Source organism: Phyllopteryx taeniolatus, chromosome 10, assembly GCF_024500385.1.
Source record: "Phyllopteryx taeniolatus isolate TA_2022b chromosome 10, UOR_Ptae_1.2, whole genome shotgun sequence".
NCBI classification, from domain to species: Eukaryota; Metazoa; Chordata; class Actinopteri; order Syngnathiformes; family Syngnathidae; genus Phyllopteryx; species Phyllopteryx taeniolatus.
In genome coordinates, this window is record NC_084511.1 from 29,816,556 (window position 1) to 29,835,698 (window position 19,143).

At 47.9% G+C, this 19,143-nt stretch overlaps 4 protein-coding genes and 1 pseudogene across 11 annotated transcripts in view; all 5 read left to right on the forward strand.

Moving 5' to 3' along the window:
- Positions 1-19,143, forward strand: part of LOC133485289 (protocadherin gamma-C5-like) — a 294,682-nt gene that overhangs the window by 210,182 nt on the left and 65,357 nt on the right. The window lies entirely within an intron of this gene.
- Positions 154-2,879, forward strand: LOC133485298 (protocadherin beta-11-like). Its single transcript, XM_061788791.1, has one exon. The coding sequence runs from the start codon at positions 369-371 to the stop codon at positions 2,862-2,864; it is 2,496 nt and encodes an 831-aa protein (XP_061644775.1). The 5' UTR covers positions 154-368; the 3' UTR covers positions 2,865-2,879.
- On the forward strand, positions 4,952-7,942 carry LOC133485301 (protocadherin gamma-A4-like). The gene has a single exon (XM_061788794.1). It carries the CDS (start codon positions 4,952-4,954, stop codon positions 7,436-7,438), a length of 2,487 nt encoding a protein of 828 aa, XP_061644778.1. The 3' UTR covers positions 7,439-7,942.
- On the forward strand, positions 10,496-13,708 carry LOC133485209 (protocadherin beta-16-like; annotated as a pseudogene).
- On the forward strand, positions 15,010-19,060 carry LOC133485139 (protocadherin beta-11-like). Its single transcript, XM_061788523.1, has one exon. The coding sequence runs from the start codon at positions 15,668-15,670 to the stop codon at positions 18,164-18,166; it is 2,499 nt and encodes an 832-aa protein (XP_061644507.1). The 5' UTR covers positions 15,010-15,667; the 3' UTR covers positions 18,167-19,060.

Consider the following 19,143-nt stretch of genomic DNA (forward strand, 5'->3'; position numbering starts at 1 on the left):
CTGTTTGTTCAGGTGACAACCTTAACTAGGAAAATATGTCTGTTAATTTTTTATTATATTTAATGCAGTTATTTAACAGGACATAGCATATTCAAGATGTTTTTTTTTTCCCCCCATGTTGAAGCTTTTATTCGAAGTGGGCAGTTTGTCATATCGGCCTCTAAGGGGCGCTGTTACATGGTAAATGGATGTGTTGGCGCTGTGTGATGCAGTGCAGCTCCCTCCTCTGTCGCTGCCATTTGGCACCAGAGAGCTTCGCGTGAACGACGTACAATCGTTGAGCTCAAATAACGCGCATCTGATTGCGCCTGCTTTGGTTCTGTCTTTTTTTCGATTGCGTCCCTTTATTGGAATATTTTTAATTTCATATGGAGGCTAAAAACATTCATCCGAGCCGAGGAGGAATGCGATGGCGACGCGCGGCCGGCCTCTTTGTCTTTTGGTGTTTTTTTCTCCACGCGAGCGAGGCCCAAATCCGCTACTCAATCCCCGAGGAGATGAAAAAAGGCTCGCTCGTCGGAAATGTGGCCCAAGATCTCGGTTTGGATCTGAAAAGACTCCGTTCTGGGCGGGCCCGCATCGTGACCGGGGAGAACGTCCAGTACGCCGAGCTGAGGGCGGACAAAGGGCTCCTGGTTGTCCATGAGAGGATAGATCGAGAACAGCTGTGTGGAGACGTGACGCCGTGCAGCTTCACCTTCGAGATTTTGTTGGAAAACCCCATGGAATTGCACCCGGTCACCATCGAAGTGTTGGACGTCAACGACAACGCACCCACTTTTGAAAATAGTCATTTGCGATTTGAAATTACTGAGTCTGCTGCACTTGGCTCCCGTTTCGTTCTGGATAACGCACACGATGCTGACGTGGGTACAAACGGCGTGCAGAGCTACATTTTGACACCGAGTGATCATTTTATTTTGAAGCAACACGTCAGTCCGGGAGGCAGAAAATATGCAGAAATGGTCCTGCAGAAAGCCTTAGACAGAGAACAGCAGCCACGACTTTCCCTTAAATTAGTGGCTGTGGACGGTGGGAATCCACAGAGGTCAGGTACGGTAAATATAGATATTAACATTCAAGATGCAAATGATAATGCTCCTGTCTTTAATCAAACCGTTTATAAAGCAAAAGTGACTGAAAATGCAGCAAAAGGCTCTCACGTTCTGACTGTGAATGCCACTGATGCTGATAGCGGTTCAAATGCACAAGTGGCATACTCGTTTTCAAAATTAAATGCAGAAATAGCGGATTTGTTTCGCATAGACGAGATGACAGGTTGCATATCTGTCGTAAAAGAAATTGATTATGAAAAATACAAGACAATAGAGTTCATGGTTGAAGCCAAAGATCAAGGTGCATTAACAGACTCCACCAAAGTGGAAATCGAAGTCCTGGATTTGAATGATAATGTCCCCGTCCTCAACGTGATGTCCTTCACGAGTCCGGTTTCAGAAGACTCCCCGGCTGGGACCACGATCGGTATCATGAACGTGAAAGACCAGGATTCTGGCGAAAACGGTCACGTGAGGTGCGCCATCGAAGGCCGCGTTCCATTTCGCATGAAATCCAACGTGCGCAATTATTTTGCCTTGGTGACCGATGCCGATTTGGATCGCGAAAGCGTGTCCGAATATAACATCACAGTCGTCGCGTCGGACGCCGGCTCGCCTCCCCTCTCCGCCGAGAGAACTTTTCATTTGAAAGTTTCCGACGTGAACGACAACGCTCCTGTGTTTGCCGTCAGCTTTTATCGTGCCAACCTCGCCGAAAACAACTCGCCGGGTGTTTCCGTGCTGAGAGTGAGTGCCAAAGACCCAGATGAAAACCAGAACGCTCGTGTCTCTTACATGTTGGAGCAGGGCGAGATCGGGGGAACTCCGATTGCCTCGTTTGTGTCCGTGAACGCCCAAACCGGCGTCGTCAGCGCCGTGCGCTCCTTCGACTACGAGCGGATGAAGCGGCTGGACTTTGCGGTGCGAGCGCAGGACGGAGGCTCCCCTCCTCTCTGTAGCAACGTGAGCGTGGGCGTCCTGATCCGGGACCAGAACGACAACGCCCCTCAGGTCCTGTACCCGGTCCAGCCGCACGCCGAAATGGTGCCTCGTTCGGCAGACGCGGGCTATCTGGTGACTAAAGTGGTGGCCGTGGATGTGGACTCTGGACAGAACGCCTGGCTCTCCTATAAAGTGCAGCACAAATTTGGGGGCGCAGACAGGGGGGCGCTGTTTGAAGTGGGCCTCCACAATGGAGAAATGCGAACTGTCCGCCAAGTGACTGATAAAGATGCTGTCAAACAAAGACTGACTGTCGTAGTGGAGGACAACGGGCAGCCCTCTCGTTCGGCTACGGTCGCGGTCAACGTGGCGCTGGCGGACGGCTTCCCCGAAGTGCTGAGGTCGGAGTTCGCCGACGACTTTAGCGAGGACTACGACGAGCGGCTGACTTTTTACTTAGTCTCGGCTTTGGCCGCGGTCTCCTTCCTCTTCGTCGCCTGCTTGCTGCTTATCGTGTCGCTCAAAGTGTACAGGTGGAGACGGTCTCGCGTCCTGTACCGCTCCGACCTCCCCGTCATTCCGTATTATCCGCCGCGCTACTGCGACACTTTGGGGACGGCGGGGACGCTCCCGCACGTCTACAATTACGAGGCGTGCGCCGCCGCCAAGAGTCACGTGACGAACACGCAAGCCGTGAGTCAAAGTTTAGTGAGTGTGGACGGAGCGGACGCTGACGTGCCGCACGGCGGCGAGCAGACGTCGGGGAACTGCTCTCGGATGTCGACTTTGGTGAGTCAAATCAGTACACTTGTTTCAATATATGTTTGTTTTCAGAGTTTATATGGAGAAGCCTTGTTCTTATATTGATACATATTTTAAAGTCATTACATTTCATTTGCAGTCGTGTGTTCAGAACCTGAAAGCCATGCTTGATTAAAAGTACACAGAAATAGGGCATCTTCCAGTCGGAATGGGGAGAGGGTGATTTGGTGGTGGAACCTCAAAGTCCAGGAAATCATTCAAGGAATGAGGTTAGCTGAGAAGAAGTGGAACACTGAGAGTACTGAAGAGAGGAGAAAGGAATACATTGAGATGCGATGTTGGGCAAAGGCCAAACGAGGCATATGATGACATGTATGCCAGGTTGGACACTAAAGAAGGAGAAAAAGATCTATACAGGTTGGCCAGACTGAGGGAGAGAGATGGGAAGGATGTGCAGCAGGTTAGGGTGATTAAGGATAGAGATGAAAATGTGTTGACTGGTGCCAGTAGTGTGCTGGGCAGATGGAAAAAATACTTCGAGGAGTTGATGAATGAGGAAAATGAGAGAGAAGGGAGAGAAGAAGAGGCAAGTGTGGTGGACCAGGAAGTGGCAATGATGAGTAAGGGGGAAGTTAGAAAGGCATGAAAGACGATGAAAAATGGAAAGGCGGTTGGTCCTGATGACATTCCTGTGGAGTTTTTGACCAGCTTGTTCAATAGATTTATAGCGGGTCAGAAGATGCCTGAGGAATGCGAGCAACAGTATGGTTTCATACCTAGAAACAGTAGCACAGATGAATAATTTGCCTTGAGGTTGTTGATGGAAAAGTACAGCCAATGTCAGAAGGAGCTACATTGTGTCTTTGTGGATCGAGAGAAAGTCTATGACAGAGTACCCAGAGAGGAACTGTGGTACTCCATGCGGAAGTCTGGAGTGGCAGAGAAGTATGTTAGAATAATACAGGACATGTATGAGAGCAGCATGACAGTGGTGAGGTGTGACAGAGGAGTTGAAGGTGGAGGTGGGAGTGCATCAGGGATCAGCCCCGAGCCCCTTCCTGTTTGCAGTGGTAATGGATAGGCTGACAAATGATGTTAGACTGGAATCCCCGTGGACCATGATGTTCGCAGATGACGTCGAGATCTGCAGTGAAAGCTGGGAGCAGGTGGAGGAACCGTTAGGGAAGTGGATATCAATCCATCCTTTTAATTGTCCTTTTTTTTGCAGCGTACAGACTTATTACATATGAAATATTTTATCAAGGTTTGTTTACTTGGATAATCATGGTTTTCTAGCCATGATTATGAACTCAAATGAAAAGTAAAGAACTTTTGGTAACAATTCAAATGTGTTGGGCTGGATGTTCATTGTCGTTGTCCATGGTGCTGGAATTGCTTGGAGCTGACAATTCAGACATACAAATGAAGTTGGAGCAGCGATTCAACCTCGTTCGTTCTTTTTGACTGCGTTTTCGATTCGCTGAAATCAATTTCCAAAGTAGTTATGTATGAACGTTATTTTCGTGGCTGTATTGTTGTTTAAAGTTTAGGTTTAATATCTGTGTCATCATTCTCAACATTTGTTGAAACAATACCTTCTGTTGATTTTTGAAAATAGGCTGGATTCAATATTGAATACATTCTTTCCAAACAAAATAAATATATATCTGTTAAGTATGTATTAATCTCTTTTTTAAATTCAACTTTAAACTTTTAAAATTAAATTGCAAAAGAAAACTATTTAATTATTTTAACAACACCTTGAGATCAATATTTTTGTCCAGCATTTTTTTTCATATTATAATGTCATATTGGTAAAATAGTAAATGCAAACAACCCGATTCCAAAAGCGTTAAGTACAACATCCAATTGTCCAGTCTTGCTATTTTGTTATTTTGTGGCCCCAGATTATTAAAAATAAAAAAAATAAAAAAAGCAGTTTCCCTTGGCAATCACATGGAGGTGCACTACCGCCAAAATGCTCTGAGCGCCGCTCGTGCTACGTCATTGAATTCGAAGGAAACTCGTCCGTGCAGCAGTCCTCCTCTCGGACTCCTTTTCGAGCTTCGCAGACGAGAAAGACGACGCTCTGCTCGCCATTCGACGAGGAACGTTTTCCGTGGATTCTCGTGTTTGATTCGGTTTTTATTGTCAAGGATTCCTGTCGGTGTTTGGATATTTTCGGATCCGCGATGGAGCGTCTGTGGATGCGCGCTGTCAGAGGCCGATGGCGCACACTGTTTGTCGTTCTTTGTCTCTGTGAGCTGCGCTCCGTGAGCGGACAGGCTCGCTATTCCATACCGGAGGAGCAGGCGGAAGGCTCTTTCGTGGGGAACATTGCGAGAGATTTGGGCTTGGATGTGGCCAGACTAGTAGCAGGTAAAGCTCGTATTATTAGCAAAGGAGGCCGACAGTATGTTGATTTCAAGCCAGACAAAGGCACACTTGTCATTCAAGAGCGCATCGACCGAGAGGAGCTTTGTGGAAAGACGACGCCCTGCAGCTTCACTTTCGACATCATTTTAGAAAATCCCATCCAACTTTATCGCGTGACAGTGGAGGTCGTGGACATTAATGACAACAGTCCGTCCTTCCCTCAGTCGGAAATTCATTTGGAAATTGCTGAAAGTGTGACACTTGGCACTCGTTTCTCTCTCGCGAATGCAGCCGACCCTGATGTTGCACTTAATGATATTCAGAAATACATACTAAAACCATCAGATAATTTTAAATTGGAAATACAAAACCAACCAAATGGAGCAAAAGTTATCGAAATGGTTTTACAGAAGCCTTTAGACCGAGAACAGGAGGAGAGCCTCACACTCATGTTGATTGCGTCAGATGGTGGCGAGCCACATCGATCAGGGACGGCGAGAATTCAAATCACTGTGCTGGACGCCAACGACAACGCGCCAGTGTGCACTCAACCTGTTTACAAGGTCGATGTGCGAGAAAATTCACCTGCAGGAACCTTGATCGCGACTGTGAGTGCAAGCGATGCTGATGCTGGCCTCAACGGTGACGTCACATATTCCACTCCTCATATTACCAAAGAAGAAAGAGACCTTTTTCACATAGATGTTAAAACGGGAGAGGTTAATGTTGCAGGTAAATTAGATTTTGAGAAATCGAAGAGTTATCAGTTAAACGTCCAGGCTAGAGATCATGGAGGATATACAGACACGTGTAAAGTTTTCATCAACATAATTGATGAGAACGACAACGTCCCCACAATCAAGTTGATGTCCTTTTCTCAGTCCATACCTGAGGATTCTCCCCCAGGTGCAACCGTGGCTGTTTTTAACGTGAATGATGACGACGCTGACGGCAACGGTGTTGTCAAGTGTGCCATTAACGCTGACGTCCCGTTTAAAATCGAGTCTTCGTTAGCGGGTTACTACACCATAGTGACCGAAAACTTCTTAGACCGGGAGAGCGTCCCCGAATATAACGTGACCATTACAGTGTCCGACCAAGGCTCTCCGCCTCTGTCTAGTAGTCAAAACGTCAACGTTCAAATATCCGACGTTAACGACAACCCGCCCGAATTCCATCAGTCGGAATACAGGAAGACCGTAGCAGAGAACAACCCTCCCGGTTTTTCCGTCTTGACCGTCAGTGCCGGTGACGCAGACTGGGGCCGGAACGCTCGAGTGTCTTACTTCCTGGAGGAGAAAGAAGTTCACGGAGCAGCCGTGTCTTCTTTTGTCTCGGTCCATCCGGAGAGCGGCGTCGTCCGCGCGCTCCGATCCTTCGATTACGAACAAATCAAGTCCTTCGACTTCAACGTGAGCGCCCGCGACTCCGGATCCCCTCCGCTGAGCTCCGCGGCCGCCGTTCGCATCCTGATCCGGGACCAGAACGACAACGCCCCTCAGGTCCTGTACCCGGTCCAGCCGCACGCCGAAATGGTGCCTCGTTCGGCAGACGCGGGCTATCTGGTGACTAAAGTGGTGGCCGTGGATGTGGACTCTGGACAGAACGCCTGGCTCTCCTATAAAGTGCAGCACAAATTTGGGGGCGCAGACAGGGGGGCGCTGTTTGAAGTGGGCCTCCACAATGGAGAAATGCGAACTGTCCGCCAAGTGACTGATAAAGATGCTGTCAAACAAAGACTGACTGTCGTAGTGGAGGACAACGGGCAGCCCTCTCGTTCGGCTACGGTCGCGGTCAACGTGGCGCTGGCGGACGGCTTTTCCGAAGTGCTGAGGTCGGAGTTCGCCGACGACTTTAGCGAGGACTACGACGACCGGCTGACTTTTTACTTAGTCTCGGCTTTGGCCGCGGTCTCCTTCCTCTTCGTCGCCTGCTTGCTGCTTATCGTGTCGCTCAAAGTGTACAGGTGGAGACGGTCTCGCGTCCTGTACCGCTCCGACCTCCCCGTCATTCCGTATTATCCGCCGCGCTACTGCGACACGTTGGGGACGGCGGGGACGCTCCCGCACGTCTACAACTACGAGGCGTGCGCCGCCGCCAAGAGTCACGTGACGAACACGCAAGCCGTGAGTCAAAGTTTAGTGAGTGTGGACGGAGCGGACGCTGACGTGCCGCACGGCGGCGAGCAGATGTCGGGGAACTGCTCTCGGATGTCGACTTTGGTGAGTCAAATCAGTACACTTGTTTCAATATATGTTTGTTTTCAGAGTTTATATCATGGAGAAGCCTTGTTCTTGTATTGATACATATTTTAAAGTCATTACATTTCATTTACAGTCGTGTTCAGAACCTGAAAGCTAGGCTTGAGTAAAAGTACACAGAAATAGGGCATCTTCTCGTTGGAAAGGGGAGAAGAGATTTGGTGGTGGAACCTCAAAGTAAAGAAAATCATTCAAGGAAAGAGGTTAGCTGAGAAGAAGTGGAACACTGAGAGGAGGAGAAAAGAATACATTGAGATGCGATGTAGGGCAAAAGTCGAGGTGGCAAAGGCCAAACGAGGCATATGATGACATGTATGCCAGGTTGGACACTAAAGAAGGAGAAAAGGATCTATACAGGTTGGCCAGACAGAGGGAGAGAGATGGGAAGGATGTGCATCAGGTTAGGGTGATTAAGGACAGAGATGGAAATGTGTTGACTGGTGCCAGCAGTGTGCTAGCTAGATGGAAAGAATACTTCGAGGAGTTGATGAATGAGGAAAATGAGAGAGAAGGGAGAGTAGAAGAGGCAAGTGTGGTGGACCAGGAAGTGGCAATGATTAGTAAGGGGGAAGTTAGAAAGGCATGAAAGAGGATGAAAAATGGAAAGGCTGTTGGTCCTGATGACATTCCTGTGGAGTTTTGGAAGCATGTCGGCGAGGTGGTTGTGGAGTTTTTGACCAGCTTGTTCAACAGAATTCTAGCGGGTCAAAAGATGCCTGAGGAATGCGAGCAACAGTATGGTTTCATGTCTAGAAACAGGAGCACAGATGAATAATTTTCCTTGAGGATGTTGATGGAAAAGTACAGAGAAGGTCAGAAGGAGCTACATTGTCTTTGTAGATCTTGAGAAAGCCTATGACTGAGTACCCAGAGAGGAACTGTGGTACTGCATGCGGAGGTCTGGAGTGGCAGAGAAGTATGTTAGAATAATACAGAACATGTACGATGGCAGCAGAACAGTGGAGAGGTGGAGGTGGGAGTGCATCAGGGATCAGCCTCGAGACCCTTCCTGCTTGCAGTGGTAATGGATAGGCTGACAGATGAGGTCAGACTGGAATCCCTGTGGACCATGATGTTTGCAGATGACGTCGTGATCTGCAGTGAAAGCATCAGTCTAACCTCATCTGTTAGCCTATCCATCACCACTGCAAAAAGGAAGGGGCTCAGGGCTGATCCCTGATGCAGTCCCACCTCCACCTTAAATTCGTCTGTCACACCTCACCGCTGTTCTGCTGCGCTCGTACATGTCTTGTATTATTCTAACATATTTCTCTGCCACTCCAGACCTCCGCATGCAGTACCACAGTTCCTCTCTGGGTACTCTGTCATAGGCTTTCTCTAGATCTACAAAGACACAATGTAGCTCCTTCTGACCTTCTCTGTACTTTTCCATCAACATCCTCAAGGAAAATAATGCATCTGTGGTACTCTTTCTTGGCATGAAAGCATACTGTTGCTCGCAAATACTCACTTCTGTCCTGAGTCGAGCCTCCACTACTCTTTCCCATAACTTCATTGTGTGGCTCATCAACTTTATTCCTCTACAGTTGCCACAGCTCTGCACATCACCTTTGTTCTTAAAAATGGGCACCAGCACACTTTTCCTCCATTCCTCAGGCATCTTCTCACGCACTAGAATTCTATTGAACAAGCTGGTCAAAAACTCCACAACCACCTCGCCAACATGCTTCCAAAACTCCACAGGAATGTCATCAGGACCAACAGCCTTTCCATTTTTCATCCTCTTTAATGCCTTGCTAACTTCCCCCTTACTAATCATTGCCACTTCCTGGTCCACCACACTTGATGAAGTATGTCAGAATAATACAGGACATGTTTGAGGGCAGCAGGACAGTGGTGAGGTGTGACAGAGGAGTTGAAGGTGGAGGTGGGAGTGCATCAGGGATCAGCCTCGAGCCCCTTCATGCTTGCAGTGGTAATGGATAGGCTGACAGATGAGGTCAGACTGGAATCCCTGTGGACCATGATTTTGGCAGATGACGTTGTGATCTCGGCGGCACGGTGGTTGACTGGTTAGAGCGTCTGCCTCACAGTTCTGAGGACCGGGTTCAATCCCCGGCCCCGCCTGTGTGGAGTTTGCATGTTCTGTCCGGGCACTGCGGTTTCCTCCCACATCCCAAAAACATGCATGGTAGGTTAATTGACAACTCCAAATTGCCCGTAGGTGTGAATGGTTGTTTGTTTGTATGTGCCCTGCGATTGGCTGGCAACCAGTTCAGGGTGTACCCCGCCTCCTGCCCGATGATAGCTGGGATAGGCTCCAGCATGCCCGCGACCCTAAGGAGGAGAAGCGGCTCAGAAAATGGATGGCTGGACGGTCGTGATCTGCAGTGAAAGTAGGGAGCAGGTGGAGGAACAGTTCGGGAAGTGGATGCCAATCCATCCTTTTAATTGTCCTTTTTTTGCACCGTACGGACTTATTACATATGAAATATTGTATCTAGGTTTGTTTAATTGGATAATCATAGTTTTCTAGCCATGATTATGAACTCAAATGAAAAGTAAAAAACTTTTGGTAACAATTCAAATGTGTTGGGCTGGATGTTCATTGTCGTTGTCCATGGTGCTGGAATTGCTTGGAGCTGACAATTCAGACATACAAATGAAGTTGGAGCAGCTATTACAACTCGTTCGTTCTTCTTTTTTATCTGCGAAATCAATTTCCTCCGTAGTTATGTATTAACACCTTATTTTCGTGGTTGTATTGTTGTTTGAAGTTTAGGTATCATATCTGTGTCATCATTCTCAACATTTGTTCATGTTGTCATACCTTTTGTTGATTTTTTTAAAAATAGTCTGGATTGAATATTGAATGCATTCTTTCCAAACAAAATAAAAATATCAGTTAAGTATATATGTATTTTTTAAAATTAAACTTTTGCAAAAGAAAACGCTATTTATGAAATTATTTTAACATCTTGAGATCAATATTTTGTCCAGGATTTTTTTCACATATGTGTCATATTGGTAAAATAGAAAATGCAAACAACCCGATTCCAAAAGCGTTAAGTACAACATCCAATTGTCCAGTCTTGCTATTTTGTTATTTTGTGGCCCCAGATTATTAAAAAAAAAAAAAAAAAAGCAGTTTCCGTTGGCAATCACATGGAGGTGCACTACCGCCAAAATGCTCTGAGCGCCGCTCGTGCTACGTCATTGAATTCGAAGGAAACTCGTCCGTGCAGCAGTCCTCCTCTCGGACTCCTTTTCGAGCTTCGCAGACGAGAAAGACGACGCTCTGCTCGCCATTCGACGAGGAACGTTTTCCGTGGATTCTCGTGTTTGATTCGGTTTTTATTGTCAAGGATTCTTGTCGCTGTTTGGATATTTTCGGATCCGCGATGGAGCGTCTGTGGATGCGCGCTGTCAGAGGCCGATGGCGCACACTGTTTGTCGTTCTTTGTCTCTGTGAGCTGCGCTCCGTGAGCGGACAGGCTCGCTATTCCATACCGGAGGAGCAGGCGGAAGGCTCTTTCGTGGGGAACATTGCGAGAGATTTGGGCTTGGATGTGGCCAGACTAGTAGCAGGTAAAGCTCGTATTATTAGCAAAGGAGGCCGACAGTATGTTGATTTCAAGCGAGACAAAGGCACACTTGTCATTCAAGAGCGCATCGACCGAGAGGAGCTTTGTGGAAAGACGACGCCCTGCAGCTTCACTTTCGACATCATTTTAGAAAATCCCATCCAACTTTATCGCGTGACAGTGGAGGTCGTGGACATGAATGACAACAGTCCGTCCTTCCCTCAGTCGGAAATTCATTTGAAAATCGCTGAAAGTGTCGCATCCGGGGCGCGTTTCTCACTCGAGAATGCGGATGACCCAGATGTTGGTATTAATGACTTTCAAAAATATGTTCTTAAGCCTTTAGATCATTTTAAATTGGAAGTACAAAATCAACCAGATGGAGCCAGATTCATGGAAATGGTTTTACAGAAGCCTTTAGACCGAGAACAGGAGGAGAGTCTGACACTCATGTTGATTGCGTCAGATGGTGGCGAGCCACATCGATCAGGGACGGCGAGAATTCAAATCACTGTGCTGGACGCCAACGACAACGCGCCAGTGTGCACTCAACCTGTTTATAAGGTCGATGTGCGAGAAAATTCACCTGCAGGAACCTTGATCGCGACTGTGAGTGCAAGCGACGCTGATGCGGGCCTCAACGGTGACGTCACATATTCCACTCGTTCTACCAAAGACACAGAAAAGGTTTTTGATGTAAATGTTAAAACTGGAGAGATTAAAGTTTCAGGTAAATTAGATTTTGAGAAATCAAAGAGTTATCAGTTAAACGTCCAGGCCAGTGACCACGGAGGTTATACAGACACATGTAAAGTTATTCATCAACATAATTGATGTGAACGACAACGTCCCCACAATCAAGTTGATGTCCTTTTCTCAGTCCATACCTGAGGATTCTCCCCCAGGTGCAACCGTGGCTGTTTTTAACGTGAATGATGACGACGCTGACGGCAACGGTGTTGTCAAGTGTGCCATTAACGCTGACGTCCCGTTTAAAATCGAGTCTTCGTTAGCGGGTTACTACACTATAGTGACCGAAAACTTCTTAGACCGGGAAAGCGTCCCCGAATATAACGTGACCATCACAGTGTCCGACCAAGGCTCTCCGCCTCTGTCTAGTAGTCAAAACGTCAACGTTCAAATATCCGACGTGAACGACAACCCGCCCGAATTCCATCAGTCGGAATACAGGAAGACCGTAGCAGAGAACAACCCTCCCGGTTTTTCCGTCTTGACCGTCAGTGCCGGTGACGCGGACTGGGGCCGGAACGCTCGAGTGTCTTACTTCCTGGAGGAGAAAGAAGTTCACGGAGCAGCCGTGTCCTCTTTTGTCTCGGTCCATCCGGAGAGCGGCGTCGTCCGCGCGCTGCGATCCTTCGATTACGAACAAATCAAGTCGTTCGACTTCAACGTGAGCGCCCGCGACTCCGGATCCCCTCCGCTGAGCTCCGCGGCCGCCGTTCGCATCCTGATCCGGGACCAGAACGACAACGCCCCTCAGGTCCTGTACCCGGTCCAGCCGCACGCCGAAATGGTGCCTCGTTCGGCAGACGCGGGCTATCTGGTGACTAAAGTGGTGGCCGTGGATGTGGACTCTGGACAGAACGCCTGGCTCTCCTATAAAGTGCAGCACAAATTTGGGGGCGCAGACAGGGGGGCGCTGTTTGAAGTGGGCCTCCACAATGGAGAAATGCGAACTGTCCGCCAAGTGACTGATAAAGATGCTGTCAAACAAAGACTGACTGTCGTAGTGGAGGACAACGGGCAGCCCTCTCGTTCGGCTACGGTCGCGGTGAACGTGGCGCTGGCGGACGGCTTCTCCGAAGTGCTGAGGTCGGAGTTCGCCGACGACTTTAGCGAGGACTACGACGACCGGCTGACTTTTTACTTAGTCTCGGCTTTGGCCGCGGTCTCCTTCCTCTTCGTCGCCTGCTTGCTGCTTATCGTGTCGCTCAAAGTGTACAGGTGGAGACGGTCTCGCGTCCTGTACCGCTCCGACCTCCCCGTCATTCCGTATTATCCGCCGCGCTACTGTGACACTTTGGGGACGGCGGGGACGCTCCCGCACGTCTACAGTTACGAGGCGTGCGCCGCCGCCAAGAGTCACGTGACGAACACGCAAGCCGTGAGTCAAAGTTTAGTGAGTGTGGACGGAGCGGACGCTGACGTGCCGCACGGCGGCGAGCAGACGTCGGGGAACTGCTCTCGGATGTCGACTTTGGTGAGTCAATTGTTTCTCTGTTTCATGACTTTTACTCCTTCTCGAGGTTGTATGACTTGTTTTGCTTTGTTGCTGAAAGGTTGATATTTTGAAGTTAATGCAAATCTGTTGTTGATACTCAGTTGACTTTTGTAGTTTTTAAATTTGCATACTTCCAAGCAGTGCTTGACATTTGCTTTTTTGGCCAGTGGTTTCCCAGAGGTACTAACCACTCAGCATTTTTACTCGCTTCACTTTTAATGTTATGTTGAATATGATCACAGCTTGATTAAAGAACGAGATGGTGCACAACCAAACCAAGACGACATCATTGTTTCATGTTACAAGAACCAGCATTCATATCAGTGTGAACCACCACACAGACTTCAGTGAGTCTCTTAAAGTCTAAAATTGAATACGATTAAAAAAGAAATTCATTTTCGCAATCAACCACAATCAGTTGGTTTGCCCACAGCAATAGACGTACAGTACATTCTGCTTTTTCCAGGTTTGCAGAAACTTTCCTGCAACGTCCTTTGCAAGAACTTCGACTCTGCGAAGAGTTAGTCGCTCTCTCTGAGAAAGGCACTTTTATTTCAGAGCTGTTAACTCACTTCATTAATGACAGCAAGCGTGCAGTTGATGACTATTTCCAACTCGGTAAAAGGTCTCTTATATCCGTATCATCAGGATACCGGTTTAGTATATTTTTTTTCCGGCTTTCAGAGAGCCATTTTGAATCCTGTCTTGTTTCTCAAACTTGGTAGCAGTTAGCAATGTTGTTTCAATTTGTGGCGCAATCTCTGCAGCGACTGGGGCGTTGTGAGCATTCCCACATGGTTTCGAGTTGGGACACGACCCCACGAGATCACCATCCCAAACAGGGTTAAATTTTCTCCAAAATAAAAATAACCTGTTATGGTTAGAATTAGGGCTAGGTTTGGGACCAAGGCGTTTTGAAATGGGTTAAATTAAGGATTAGGGTGGGTTCGGTTTAGTTGGGAATTTACCAATGCCCCCACACTTTAATCACATACTTCTTTTAACGTTGGGAAGCAGGAGGGCATGTTTTACAGGTATACAACAGCCAATCATAGTGTAACGGCGCGTGTCCTAGAGCCAGTAATATTGGAGCAGGGTTTGTCCTGCCTAGAAACTATGTGGGAATACTAATCACGCAAGACTGGGATGCACCTATTTCCGTGTCACGGACGTGCAATATGAACAGGTTCAACCATTCCTATTTGGCGGCCATGTTGAATGTGGCAACATTCAATTGTATTGACGTGGTGGCCATGATGGCACGAGTTCTATATGTTTTCGCATAAAGCTCTACGCAGAGAGCGCGCACATGGCTGCGGTATTCACTCAACGAGGAATACAACACATAAATCCCTGGAGTCTGGAACATGCTATTTTTGGTACAGTAACAGTTTAAAAAAATAAAAATAAAAATTTTTATTTTTTTTAGTGAAGCTGTTCGTCAATGGCAACACATTTGGAATTAGGAAGCACACTAATTTGTCATGACTCACGAAAGCAAGCGGCCTATGGCAAATACGTCAGCACTTTCTACATCAAGCGCATCAGCGTCGTAAGTTTGGATAAAATATAAAACTTTTCCAACATTTCCAAGTTTTTAAAAAATATGTATTACCAACAGCTTGGTACTTTAATGTGCATTTTAGGCCATGAAAAAGCACAAAGCCAATTTTGTACTGTCCGGTAATATGGGTGCAAATGGCCACCAAAAAAAGGCTTCAATCGAACGGACAATCAGCTGTAACAGACGATCCTCTGACCAGTAATCGTCTGTTAAATCGAGGTTCCACTGTATGTCAATATTCTGGAACTAAACATCGAAAAGATGCAGCCTCATCAATAATGTATTTTTTTTTATTGTTGTCATATTACATCATGATAAGAGGGAGTGGACGAGTCGTGCATTGTACTTTTCCAAATAATGTTTCGCTCGCCCCAAAGTGAGCAGTGAGCTCCTCCTGCAGTCGTGTCTCTGTCCATGGTGCTGAAGGGCAGCTTCCAAGGGATTTGTTGACCAGCGCTCGTTCTGAAGAATTCCAATCAATAATCATCATTTATATCATTTGTATGACTCTTACGCACACGACGTCGTGCCTGTAACTGTGTTGATTAGCTGTTTGTTCAGGTGACAACCTTAACTAGGAAAATATGTCTTTATGTTAATTTTTTTATTATATTTAATGCAGTTATTTAACAGGACATAACATATTCAAGGATGTTTTCCCCCCCCCATGTTGAAGCTTTTATTCTAACTGGGCAGTTTGGCATATCGGCCTCTAAGGGGCGCTGTTACATGGTAAATGGATGTGTTGGCGCTGTGTGATGCAGTGCAGCTCCCTCCTCTGTCGCTGCCATTTGGCACCAGAGCGCTTCGCGTGAACGACGTACAATCGTTGAGCTCAAATAACGCGCATCTGATTGCGCCTGCTTTGGTTCTGTCTTTTTTTCGATTGCGTCCCTTTATTGGAATATTTTTAATTTCATATGGAGGCTAAAAACATTCATCCGAGCCGAGGAGGAATGCGATGGCGACGCGCGGCCGGCCTCTTTGTCTTTTGGTGTTTTTTTCTCCACGCGAGCGAGGCCCAAATCCGCTACTCAATCCCCGAGGAGATGAAAAAAGGCTCGCTCGTCGGAAATGTGGCCCAAGATCTCGGTTTGGATCTGAAAAGACTCCGTTCTGGGCGGGCCCGCATCGTGACCGGGGAGAACGTCCAGTACGCCGAGCTGAGGGCGGACAAAGGGCTCCTGGTTGTCCATGAGAGGATAGATCGAGAACAGCTGTGTGGAGACGTGACGCCGTGCAGCTTCACCTTCGAGATTTTGTTGGAAAACCCCATGGAATTGCACCCGGTCACCATCGAAGTGTTGGACGTCAACGACAACGCGCCCACTTTTGAAAATAAACATTTAGAATTCGAAATTAGTGAGTCTGCTGCACTTGGCTCCCGTTTTGTGTTGGAGAGTGCGTATGATGCTGACGTGGATGCAAACGGCGTGCAGAGTTACATTTTGACACCGAGTGATCATTTTATTTTGAAGCAACACGTCAGTCCGGGAGGGAGAAAATATGCAGAAATGGTCCTGCAGAAAGCCTTAGACAGAGAACAGCAGCCGCGACTTTCCCTTAAATTAGTGGCTGTGGACGGTGGGAATCCACAGAGGTCAGGTACGGTAAATATAGATATTAACATTCAAGATGCAAATGATAATGCACCCGTCTTTAATCAAACCGTTTACAAAGCAAAAGTGACTGAAAATGCAGCAAAAGGCTCTCACGTTCTCACTGTGAATGCCACTGATGCTGATAGCGGTTCATATGGGAAAGTCACATACTCGTTTTCAAAATCAAAAGCAGGAATTGCAGATTTCTTTCATATTGATGAGATGACAGGATGCATATCGGTCGTAAAACAAATCGATTATGAAAAAGACAAGTCAATAGAATTCATGGTTGAAGCCAAAGATCAAGGTTCATTAACAGACTCCACCAAAGTGGAAATCGAAGTCCTAGATTTGAATGATAATGTCCCCGTCCTCAATGTGATGTCCTTCACGAGTCCGGTTTCAGAAGACTCCCCGGCTGGTACCACGATCGGCATCATGAACGTGAAAGACCAGGATTCTGGCGAAAACGGTCACGTGAGGTGCGCCATCGAAGGCCGCGTTCCATTTCGCATGAAATCCAACGTGCGCAATTATTTTGCCTTGGTGACCGATGCCGATTTGGATCGCGAAAGCGTGTCCGAATATAACATCACAGTCGTCGCGTCGGACGCCGGCTCGCCTCCCCTCTCCGCCGAGAGAACTTTTCATTTGAAAGTTTCCGACGTGAACGACAACGCTCCTGTGTTTGCCGTCAGCTTTTATCGTGCCAACCTCGCCGAAAACAACTCGCCGGGTGTTTCCGTGCTGAGAGTGAGTGCCAAAGACCCAGATGAAAACCAGAACGCTCGTGTCTCTTACATGTTGGAGCAGGGCGAGATCGGGGGAACTCCGATTGCCTCGTTTGTGTCCGTGAACGCCCAAAGCGGAGTCGTCAGCGCCGTGCGCTCCTTCGACTACGAGCGGATGAAGCGGCTGGACTTTGCGGTGCGAGCGCAGGACGGAGGCTCCCCTCCTCTCTGTAGCAACGTGAGCGTGGGCGTCCTGATCCGGGACCAGAACGACAACGCCCCTCAGGTCCTGTACCCGGTCCAGCCGCACGCCGAAATGGTGCCTCGTTCGGCAGACGCGGGCTATCTGGTGACTAAAGTGGTGGCCGTGGATGTGGACTCTGGACAGAACGCCTGGCTCTCCTATAAAGTGCAGCACAAATTTGGGGGCGCAGACAGGGGGGCGCTGTTTGAAGTGGGCCTCCACAATGGAGAAATGCGAACTGTCCGCCAAGTGACTGATAAAGATGCTGTCAAACAAAGACTGACTGTCGTAGTGGAGGACAACGGGCAGCCCTCTCGTTCGGCTACGGTCGCGGTCAACGTGGCGCTGGCGGACGGCTTCCCCGAAGTGCTGAGGTCGGAGTTCGCCGACGACTTTAGCGAGGACTACGACGACCGGCTGACTTTTTACTTAGTCTCGGCTTTGGCCGCGGTCTCCTTCCTCTTCGTCGCCTGCTTGCTGCTTATCGTGTCGCTCAAAGTGTACAGGTGGAGACGGTCTCGCGTCCTGTACCGCTCCGACCTCCCCGTCATTCCGTATTATCCGCCGCGCTACTGCGACACGTTGGGGACGGCGGGGACGCTCCCGCACGTCTACAACTACGAGGCGTGCGCCGCCGCCAAGAGTCACGTGACGAACACGCAAGCCGTGAGTCAAAGTTTAGTGAGTGTGGACGGAGCGGACGCTGACGTGCCGCACGGCGGCGAGCAGATGTCGGGGAACTGCTCTCGGATGTCGACTTTGGTGAGTCAAATCAGTACACTTGTTTCAATCTATGTTTGTTTTCAGAGTTTTTATCATGGAGAAGCCTTGTTCTTGTATTGATACATATTTTAAAGTCATTACATTTCATTTAAAGTCGTGTGTAAAAGTACACAGAAATAGGGCCTCTTCTCGTTGGAAAGGGGAGAAGAGATTTGGTGGTGGAACCTCAAAGTAAGGAAATCCTCAAGGAAAGAGGTTAGCTTCGAAGAAGTGGAACACTGAGAGGAGAAAGGAATACATTGAGATGCGATATAGGGCAAAAGTCGAAGTGGCAAAGGCCAAACGAGGCATATGATGACATGTATGCCAGGTTGGACACTAAAGAAGGAGAAAAGGATCTATACAGGTTGGCCAGACAGAGGGAGAGAGATGGGAAGGATGTGTAGCAGGTTAGGGTGATTCAGGATTGAGATGGAAATGTGTTGACTGGTGGCAGCAGTGTGCTAGCTAGATGGAAAGAATACTTTGAGGAGTTGATGAATGAAGAAAATGAGAGAGAAGGGAAAGTAGAAGTGGCAAGTGTGGTGGACCAGGAATTGGCAATGATTATGAGGGGGAAGTTAGAAAGGCATGAAAGAGGATGAAAAATGGAAAGGCTGTTGGTCCTGATGACATTCCTGTGGAGTTTTGGAAGCATGTAGGAGAGGTGGCTGTGGAGTTTTTGACCATCTTGTTCAACAGAATTCTCGCTGGTCAGAAGATGCCTGAGGAATGCGAGCAACAGTATGGTTTCATGCCTAGAAACAGTAGCACAGATTAATAATTTGCCTTGAGGATGTTGATGTAAAAGTACAGAGAAGGTCAGAAGCAGCTACATTGTCTTTGTAGATCTTGAGAAAGCCTACAACAGAGTAGCCAGAGAGGAACTGTGGTACTGCATGCGGAGGTCTGGACTGGCAGAGAAGTATGTTAGAAGAATACAGGACATGTTTGAGGGCAACAGAACAGTGGTGAGGTGTGACGGTGCAGGTGGGAGTGCATCACGGATCAGCCTCGAGCCCCTTCCTGCTTGCAGTGGTAATGGATAGGCTGACAGA